This window comes from Geospiza fortis, unplaced genomic scaffold, assembly GCF_000277835.1.
Source record: "Geospiza fortis unplaced genomic scaffold, GeoFor_1.0 scaffold162, whole genome shotgun sequence".
In the NCBI taxonomy this organism is placed as follows: Eukaryota; Metazoa; Chordata; class Aves; order Passeriformes; family Thraupidae; genus Geospiza; species Geospiza fortis.
Window position 1 is genome coordinate 5,536,134 of NW_005054316.1, and position 9,812 is coordinate 5,545,945.

Genomic DNA, 9,812 nt, shown 5'->3' on the forward strand with positions numbered 1-9,812 from the left:
AAGCTAAAATAAAGAAAATTGCCAACCAGTCTGCTGAACTCTTCCAATCACTGCAGCCAAAAGACTGGTTTCATGAACTCTTCCCCCCAGATCTGATCTGCATCTTTCTTGCCATCTCTGGAACTGAAACAGTGAGGGACGAAGGCTTGCATAGGGTTGAATCCCTATACTCATATTTTTGATCCCTTCCCTAATATTTTTTATTATTGAAGTAGCAATTGTCCACTGTATGATTTCTTGTACTTTCCTCTTTTTCCTGTCCTTTTTTTTCTCCCTCTCTCTGCTAGATTAGAATCCCACTACTGCCACCATGGAAGAAGAAGATCCTGTTTCCCATTGTTCTGGTCTCAGTCATTGTTTTGAGCCTGGGGTAGTGTACTTAACCAAAGGGACAGGGGTAGGGCGTGTCCTGCATAGGTGGAATGTTGCACTGCTCCACCCCTACTGCCCTGAAGCCTGTAGTGCAGCCCCAGAATGGCTACTAGCCACTGGGACAGCAAAAGTCCCACCAAAGGGGGAATGCCCTGAGAGACCAGGGCAGATAAAAGCAGTTGCACAGGCACATGTGGTCACAGCCCACTGTTAGGATTTCACAGTAGCTGAAATCATACTGGAATTCAAGCAATGATTTTTAATATTTCTCTCTTCCTCCCCCCCTTTCTTCTTCTCAAAATCTGGGTAACTTAAGAGTTGGATGGTTTGGAGTTCACTAAGCCAATGCCTTGTGAAATGCTTGATTTTGATTGAATATTACTTTAAAATTAGCCAAGTACCCTTATTTTCTAAAGTTTGTGAATGAAAGTTTGTTGTTTAACTTCCTGAGGATGTTGTCTCATTTCTCCTGTGTGCTGCCTTGGGTATTAAAAAAGCATAAGAAACTCATCCTGCAGGTCTGGGACTTCACAAGAGGCAGTGTAAAGAAGCAGCTCAGTTGTGTCATGGTCTGGCACTACATGATCATGTGGGATCTTAGCAAAGCCCAGCCCAAATAAAAAGTCTGCCAGTGGCAAAATGTAAGCATAGTAGAGGGGACTTAAAAGTACCAGACCAACAGTTGCTCATTAATCAAAGTAAACAAATTCAGAAGCAGCCAAAGTAACTATGTTGCAAGCCGTCATTATAATTCCTTTTATCAAAATAGTTAATTTTTATAGTTCATTTTATTCTAATGAACTAATTGTAAAGAAGAGTAAGGTGAACCATTCAGACACTGGAAGGGATCTTCCCCAGGGTGTTGTGTTAAGTCTCATACCAGGTCATCCTCTGGGACAGGTTAGTTCTGTAACACGTTTGGTTTTGTGCACTTCCTTTACCTTATGTCTGCCTTGTGATAGTGCTTTGTAAGCAGCATTTGCCGTCTGTAGCTCCAGATGGTTGCAACCAGCTAGGCTGATCCTGGTCCATCCATTGGCTGACTTTGCTTAAGGGACAGATGGCACGTCCCCTCTTTTCTTGTCTTTACCTCCTTGACAAAGTCTATTGTTTTATTCTGCTCTACACAAAAATCACAGGTCAAAACATGCTACCTCTGTTCTATTCAGTGTAATAAAGTTCAACCTAATCCTGGTTGATTTTTCTTGTTTTGAGACTTCCTTGGAAAAAAAACCATTATCAATCTTGGTCTTCATGTGCCTGAGAAGATGTTTTTATGCCCCAGTTGATCTTAGCAGGTTCTCAGAGACCCACTGTGATAATACATGACTTCTAGGAAGCCTATAGAGAAGAGGATACTTTGCTTCCATTTTTCCTGCTGTTCAGCTATTCATATCTTGGCACTTACGTGTCAGCAGGTGCGTAAAGAGCTGCACTGTGCCAATGCCAAGACTGACCCAGAAGAGAGATTTCTTGTGGGGTGCTTTACACTTGCAACATTTTCAACATTTTGGCCTGTCCATCATAACCTATTTTTTTTTTCCTGGCCTCTGTGCACTAGTCAAATAGTCCAAGCTTATTCTGAGCAGGCACTGATAGCTGTCGTAACAGATGGACAACTGTGCTGGAAACCAAGAAACTATGTACTGTATGCACACTGAGGGAACAGTGTACTGGTTCAGGTCATTCACATAACTAGCTGGCCGAAGTCTGCGTGTCTGTGGTTAGAACAAGGTGCCATTGATTAACTGCAAACGTCAGTTTTAACTTTCTAAAGTCAGAAGCTAATGAAATAACTTATACTTACACTATTATACACGCTACTGATTTGCAGGATGTGCAGTGCTCATCCCATTTTTTTTCCTATAAATGATCTGTAAGATCATGAACCACATCAGTTTGGATGTAACTGAATACTTCCCTTCTGTCTCAGTGAAAGTTCTATCTTTTGGCTCTCCATCTTTGAACTTGGATTTAGCATTACTGTTTAGAGAGCCCCTGTAAATGGTCATTGAAAAGCTCCTGGCCCAGGGGTTGGGTTTTACTGCTATGAACAATAAGCCTTTTTTATTACTAGAAAACTGGGACTCAAATTCAAGGTAAGAAAGCAGTGGTGTTTTAATTAGAAAAATACTTACTTGCCACAGCTAAGGTAAGCTAAAACTATTATTTCTGTACATTTTTGTGTGTTTGTATTGTCTTTGCCTTTCAGACATCAGGATAACTTGAAAGAATATGTGACCACTTTGGCAAAAATTTAGCCTACTGTAAACTTTATCTGATCCATTTGTCCTGTCCTCAGTCTACAGGAAATAATGGTCATTTTCTGGGCCCCTAGTAAATAGTCTTTGAGAAGAACCAAGCCAAATTTCATATTGACAAATGAGCAGAATACTAGACCTCTTCTTTGTGGATCCCAATCCACAGAGAAGTGTATATTTTAGCTGATTTTCCATTTGTTTTCTATCCTGTAAGTGGAGAAACATTATTTATGTGCCACATCTGCTACTAAAGTCTAATATTCAGTTGTAATTTGGCCACAGGCATGTAAGTAAAAAAATTAGATTTTTTTTCCTGTCTAAAAGTTAAGGAAAGAAAAACAGAAGGAAAGTTAAAACCTCAGTGAATGCAAAGAGTAATCCAGATTGAAACTGTTGATTATAACAGTATTTGGTCAAAGAACAATAATGCCCATGTTTATCTCTAAATCCCTTGCTAAGTGACCCATTTTGCTATCTAAAGAATGCAAGTAATTTTTCAGAAGCATATATTTTAAAATGTCTTGTCTTTTTTTTTTCTCCTTAGTTTGTTGTGACGATGTTTTGGAGCATCTATATCTATGACAGGGAGCTGGTTTACCCAAAGCTGCTTGATAATTTTATACCAGCATGGCTAAATCATGGAATGGTGAGTAAAGTAATGTAAACACTTCCTTGCATAAACAAAAGTGTAAGATGCTGATTTCTCTGTGCATGATTCTGCATACTCTTGCTGCTAATCCCCTCAGAAGTGATTAAGGAATGTGATTTGCAAAGAAGAGTAACATCTTTCCTTCCTTGTCTCCTGGAGTCATATTTGAGTCCTTATTAGGTTGAAACTGGAGATTTGAACTTACATGTCCTATATCCCAGGCTTGTGGGGGTCAGCTCTTTCCTGTATAAGGTAACTTTCCCAGAGAAATGTCACCGTGGTCATGAGGAAGAGACTGTTCCATAAAACAGAGGTTCTGATTTTGACAAATCTTGCTCTAAAATGACAGAAACACTTAGTTGAATGTTTCTTTACCAGTCTACCACAGATTAATTCACGATGAAAACCTTTTAGTTAAAATGCTTTTTAAAAAAATCTCTATTTTTTGGACATGGGTGTTTTAAGAAAAATAACTCAAGCACACCAACTTATGTAGCAGAACCTGTATCTGAATATTTTTAATAAAGTGGAATTATATGTATCAATGCAAAGCTTTAAAATTGATGCTTTGGTATTCATAAAGGTAGTTTCTTGAGAAGAAAACTGACCTTTTAATCCCTCTCTGCTATGTGAAGTCAGACATTCTTTCTCTCAACAATATATTTAAATGCCACGGGAAAGTTAAGGCCAGAATTTGCCATCAGGTGCTTTCCACTGTTGATGCAGCATTTGGAGCTGAAAAGTGTCATGTTTGCTTCTGCAGTTGTATCTCTGCAAAATGTTTCATTATTTGTTTTCCTCATCAAGATGTGGCAAACCATTTGGCACTGCTGTTCATCAATAGACGACAGCAGAGTTCTTCCTTCCAGGTGTGTGCAGTTTGTCACCACAGCAGACCAAGATTTGCCCACCAGTGCTGTGCTTGATAAATGGGTCTGTTGTGGAGTGGGGCAGATGACGTTGCTGTTTATTTTGTTCCCCAGATTTTGTGTCCAAAGAGCAGTATGAGAGTTGTTACTGACAACAGGAGCATTAGCTTCTGCTAGATACTGTACTGTTTTATGATGTTTTGAAAGGAACAGCATGATATTATGTGTGTCTAGAGCTGAGGAAAGAGTCTGATGACTCCTGCTATATTTGTTCAGGCTGTCCTCCCTTGAGCTTTGAGGTTATGAACTGAAAACTTGCAAACACTGCTAAACCATGCTCATCTTGATTTTTTTCCGCACAACAAATCAGTCCCAGCTCTGATGACATTTCTTTCAGGTGACATTCCATATACTGGAAGTGTCTAACCCATAACATTTTTCATGAATGTACATTGTGAAGCAGTTGGCAGCAAAAGGCCGTAGGTATTCAGGAAGTCTTCTCTGTGTGCTAACTAAAAGGCAACTCAAGCACACGTTGCTTTGTAGAAATGTATACTTAGTGAAGTATGTGAAGAGGTCTTTTGTTTGAGGTTTTTGGACATCACAGAGTTTGCTGAAATGTATTGTGAACTATTTTAGACTTTTTTTTCAACTTGAAATATTGTAGAAAGCATTTTTGAAAGACTTTTGTAAAGGAATTGGTTTCTGTGTCAGTCTCTATTTATCCAAGTGTTCTTCAGTTAGATCACAAGGGAAGTTTATGGCTGTGGGGCTTTTCACCACATTTAGGACATTCTTTCTGATGTTTTATCTATCATTTTATCCTCACCAGCTTTCATGCTAATTAATTCTGATCCATTGCTCATCATAGTATGAAAGGGTTATTGAACTACCTTGAGAATGCTTGAACCTTACTTAGTAATAGTTAAAATTTTGGCATGGCAGATTTTAGAGAATATGATAGAGGCCCACTTGGTGAAAGGGTAGGACCTCTGGGAATAATTTTAAAAAGTCAGGATCCCTGGCTATTGCTTTATACTGAAATAAACATTTATTCCCATGTATTCCTGCACATTTTGACAGCAGCTGTGCACATGGGATGATAACTATTCTGAAAGCAAGGGTGGCCATGCTGGAGCCCAACCTTGCACAACAAAACTCACACAAGAGACTCTCATCTGTCAGTGAGAGGTGGATTGTTTAGCTTCTGTAACGTTGCTGATTGATCCCACTTTTGTGTAATCTTCCCACAAAGTATCTGGTACAGCTCCTAAGGATATGAGGTTAACTTAACCTGTGAACACTCTATCCAGAATTTTTTCACAGAAATTTCCCCAAAATATTTCTTTAGCACAAAAAAAATTTTTAAAAAATTGCAGAATTAAAAAGTCTACTACTGTATTATGATCAGCTGTAACAACTTGCTCAAGTGTCAACATCAACCTGCAAAATCCATACATAGAAAAGGAGTGAAAAGTCATGAAATCGGGGTGTACTAACAGCAATCATATTTCCATTAGTAATATGGGCATGTATTAAAAGATTTGAGAGTATTCATACTTTAGAAGCATTTTTAGGTGACTATCTTGAAGGATCTGTGAAGAAGTTGTTTGAAAAGCTCATCCAATTCAGTGCCTTAGCCCAGGAAGAAGTGGTTTGGGCTGAAGAGCCTGCTGCTTTTTAAGCTTATAGTAATTAGCTCTCCTTCTCCTATTTCTTTTCCTCTTTTCCCATCCCTTTTTTGCAGTTACAACACCGTCCATATCTAAACCCCTATTTTCTTGAACACACTGTAATGTCTTGTTAACGCTCAGAGATAGCGGTCCTTCACAGCAACGCTTTTTCAGCATTAAAAAAAATCTGAATTATAGAAAAACTTCCTTTCTAGAAATAGGACACATGAGGGAAATTAACCTTGGAAATATGCAGTCCCATTACCAATTCAATTTTAATATTTTTTATAAATGTTCACAGAAAAAGAGGAGAGGCTTATTGCTTATGCAGAACCTATTCACCAGAAAATTGCATATAGTTTCAAGAACATCTTTCTTTTACCTATATATATAAAATATATACACAACCCCACACCCTGTATTAGTTACAAATATAATTCCTGTATTTGGGAAAAATCTGTGTATAAAGTGGTGCCTTATGGTACCAGATAGTACCTCATATGTGCAGATTCATACACTTGTGAAAGGTATCACTGACAGGGTTGTACTGTGCCATAAAACTGATGTATTGCATCATCTCAGTCAGTTCATTAATCCATAACCAATGGTATCACTATGACTTGATAAATGACCGTGGAAATCAATAGCAGGGTTGCTGCTGATTTGACGAACACAAGGATTTAATTTCTGTTTATTATCTGAAGGAGCACATTTGAGTAGCTGAAGCTAAGCTTCTGTCCACAGATATAACTACCTGTCTAAAGAGAGTTGTTGGAGAATAGAGCTGTGTCTTAGCCTTGATCTGTTTCTGAACTGTCAGGTGCACTTCCTGGATTTATTAGTTATGTTGATGAATTCATCTTTGTGGGCTACAGTTTCAGTTGCCAAATTGCTGAACTCTTTCATCAAAGATGTCATTTGTTTTCTGGAGACTGTCCTGCAGTTTGGAACCATATCAGCTCATAATTCCAAATGCATATTTTCCATGGGAAATACTCTTCTCCATTTTCTGATGGCTGGTTATCTGATCTTTATCAGTATGAGGAATTTTTAATTGAAGACTAACCTTTAGTGTGTAAAACGGAAGTATCATAGTAGTAGGATTTTTATCAGCTCATTCTTTGCAACTTTTTGTGCTGGGGCTGGCCAGGTTGATGCATGGATGATTTTTTCAGAAGTTATATTCTCTTCAATATTAGCACAGGCTGTAAAACTAGAGGTTGCCCGTATTCTAACCAATGCCCACATAAACAGATATGTAGACTGAATTAATTTATGCTTGAGCATTACTGATTTTGAGCCAGGTTACATGGCAGGACTGCCTGCAGTATCTGTCCAAGTTAGCATACCATTTCAGCAAGAGTCCTTCTTTGGTTTTTGCCGGCTCTGTCTCAAATTTGTTTTAAAAATGTGAATAATCTTTTGTTTGTGGGAAGGAAAGCAAAATACAGAGATAGAAATTACTTACTGAGGAGCTGAAATGCTCTGGAGGTCGGAAACAAAATAATATCTTTATATGAAGACCCTAGAGGAGAGGTCAGGAAGGGGGGAAGAGAAATATGCTCTGCATCTGTGGAGTTGGAAAAATGATTATTGTCTGAGTTCTGTGCCACTGCAGTCTATATAAGCTCTTCCAGTTTTGTACTCTGTTATTTTTAAGCTGCTTTTGGGAAATGGGAAACAAAGGCATTTCTAGAAAGACTAACACTCTGGTCTAGTATTCAAGAGAATGCACAAAAACTGGGACAAATAGCAGTTGGAGGAAGGAGAGAAGAAGGAGGAGGAAGGAGCCTGTCCAAGAGACGTATCTCTATCTATTTTACAAGCTGTCTCTCTTTTCTTATCGCTGACTACTCAGCTGAAAAGTTGAGCCCACCAGAGAGTGGTACAATGTCACATCAACAACCTCTCCAATTGTTTGTCCTAGCAGCCTTGTCCAAGGCCTGGTGGCCATGGCTTGTGTGTCTTTTCGTTTTAATGGTGTAAAGGACATAATCCTGTTAGAATGAGTCCGGAGGAGGGCGACAAAGGTGATTAGAGCAATGTAACACCTCTTCTATGAGGAAAGGATGAGAGAATTGACATTGTTCAGCTTGGAGAAGTGATGGCTCCAGGATGACTTTATTCCAGTCTTTTGGTACCTGAAGTGGTTCTTCAAGACAGCTGGAGGGACTTTTTACAAGGATTTATAGTGACAGGACAAGGATATATAGTGACAGGACAATGGCTTCAAACTGAAAGAGGGCAGGTTAGTTAATTAGACATCAGGAAAAAATTATTTCCTGTGAGGTTTGTGAAGTACTGGAACAGGTTGTCCAGAGAAGCTGTGAATGTCTTGTCCCTTGAAGTGTTCAAGGCCCAGTTGGATGGGACTCTGAGCAATCTATCTAATGGAGGGGGTCCCTCCCTATGGCAGGGTGGTCGGAACTAGATGATCTTTAAGATCCCTTCCAATCCAAATAATTCTGTGATTTTATGAAAGTTGTTTCTCTGGTGTAAATCTTTTTTCCTTGATGATTTTACAAGAACAATAGAAAAGGCATGCAAAAATCAAAATCCATACTGATCTGAACATAAAGATTGGAATGTCCAAAAGTGGTGAGTTATTTGACAAACCCATCTCTCCATTAGTCACTGATCAGGTGATACACAGTGGTCACTCTGATGTATGAATAAGGAGATACTCTGTTTTTTCTCAGGGTGTTTCTCTCCATGTAGACCTAAAAGTCCTTTTCAGCAATTGCTAATTTGAAACAGTGCATTCCTGAGGATGCTTTCCTAACATAGCACGTCCCATGGATAGGCTCTGCTTGTGAAATGTAGTGCACCTTCGTAATGCTTCATGCTTCTGCCTAGAAGATATTTACATTTTTCTGGGATTTATTCTCTAAATCCAATAAATATGTTTCAAGGATAATACAACTCAAGTGCTCTTCTTAATTTAGTTACAATATTTTCATATGTTATGTGTGAATAAAATTTTCAGTGCTCCAGGAAGGTGTTCCCACTTTCTACATAAGTTGCAAAGTTTTCTGATAAAAATCAGGGAAAATTTTAAATTTAATTTCCAACAGACTAACCACTCCTAGGTGGCTATTATTTAAACATCTGATGGAGAGAATAGCTATTGAAGCTGGTTGCCTGGGGACTCAGGATATTTGCAAAACCCATGAAAATAATGTTGAATTTGTACACTTTTTGCATGTTTGTGCTGCAGTTACGTGGCTCCATCTGTTATCTCTCCTCATTATCTGCCAGTTCCACCACTGGAGCGTAACTACACTGGTATCAATTATCTCCCTGCTCTGGGGAGAAAAACAGCACCAGCTTAAAAGATTTTCTTTTCTCTTACTTATGTGAAGGGCTTGGAAATTGGTGGTATGTCAAAACCTTGATAGTATAGCACCGGAAAATTGAGAGAGGCTGCTAGGGTGAAGAAGTCCTTGTTGTCTAAATGGCATCCTCTGGGGGCATTAGGAAATCCCCTTTACCTAACACAGTAACAGCACAGCAGTTTTTGTGAAGTGGGAAGCTGGCCTTAACCATGTTACATATCTGCCAGAGAACACTCATCAGGGTAAGGTGAAGACAGCTTTTTAACTGGACACAGATGCTGAATTTTTCCAGTTGTTTGCTATTTCCACTAATCTGGAGAAAACCCACACAGAGGCTCCTCCTGATATAAACGTCCCTAAACCTTAGTAACAAGGAACCTTTTTTAAAACATCTTCAAGCACTTAATAACAGCAAAATCTACAAACCCTATTCTGGGTGTGAACATTGAAAATGAAAGGCCTGAGAGCTGAAATCCCCAGATGAAATCTCTTTCAAGAAGTTTAACCACCTTCTGTTGACAAGGTCACGTAACTCAGTCTGCTAGCAGAGAGCATGAGAGCATCTAGTGTCAACACCAAGTCGCGGAGTTACAACCAAAGGAAGCGGGAAGGGGAGAGAGCCAGTGAGAGAGCATAAAAAGGAAGGTTAGGGA

At 39.0% G+C, this 9,812-nt stretch overlaps 1 protein-coding gene across 1 annotated transcript in view; it reads left to right on the plus strand.

Moving 5' to 3' along the window:
- The window catches only part of AIG1 (androgen induced 1), a 123,502-nt gene that overhangs the window by 44,073 nt on the left and 69,617 nt on the right, over positions 1–9,812 (plus strand). The window contains exon 3 of the mRNA XM_005420099.3: positions 3,178–3,279. Within this exon, the coding sequence (XP_005420156.1) occupies positions 3,178–3,279 (102 nt within the window). The remainder of the gene's footprint in view (positions 1–3,177; positions 3,280–9,812) is intronic.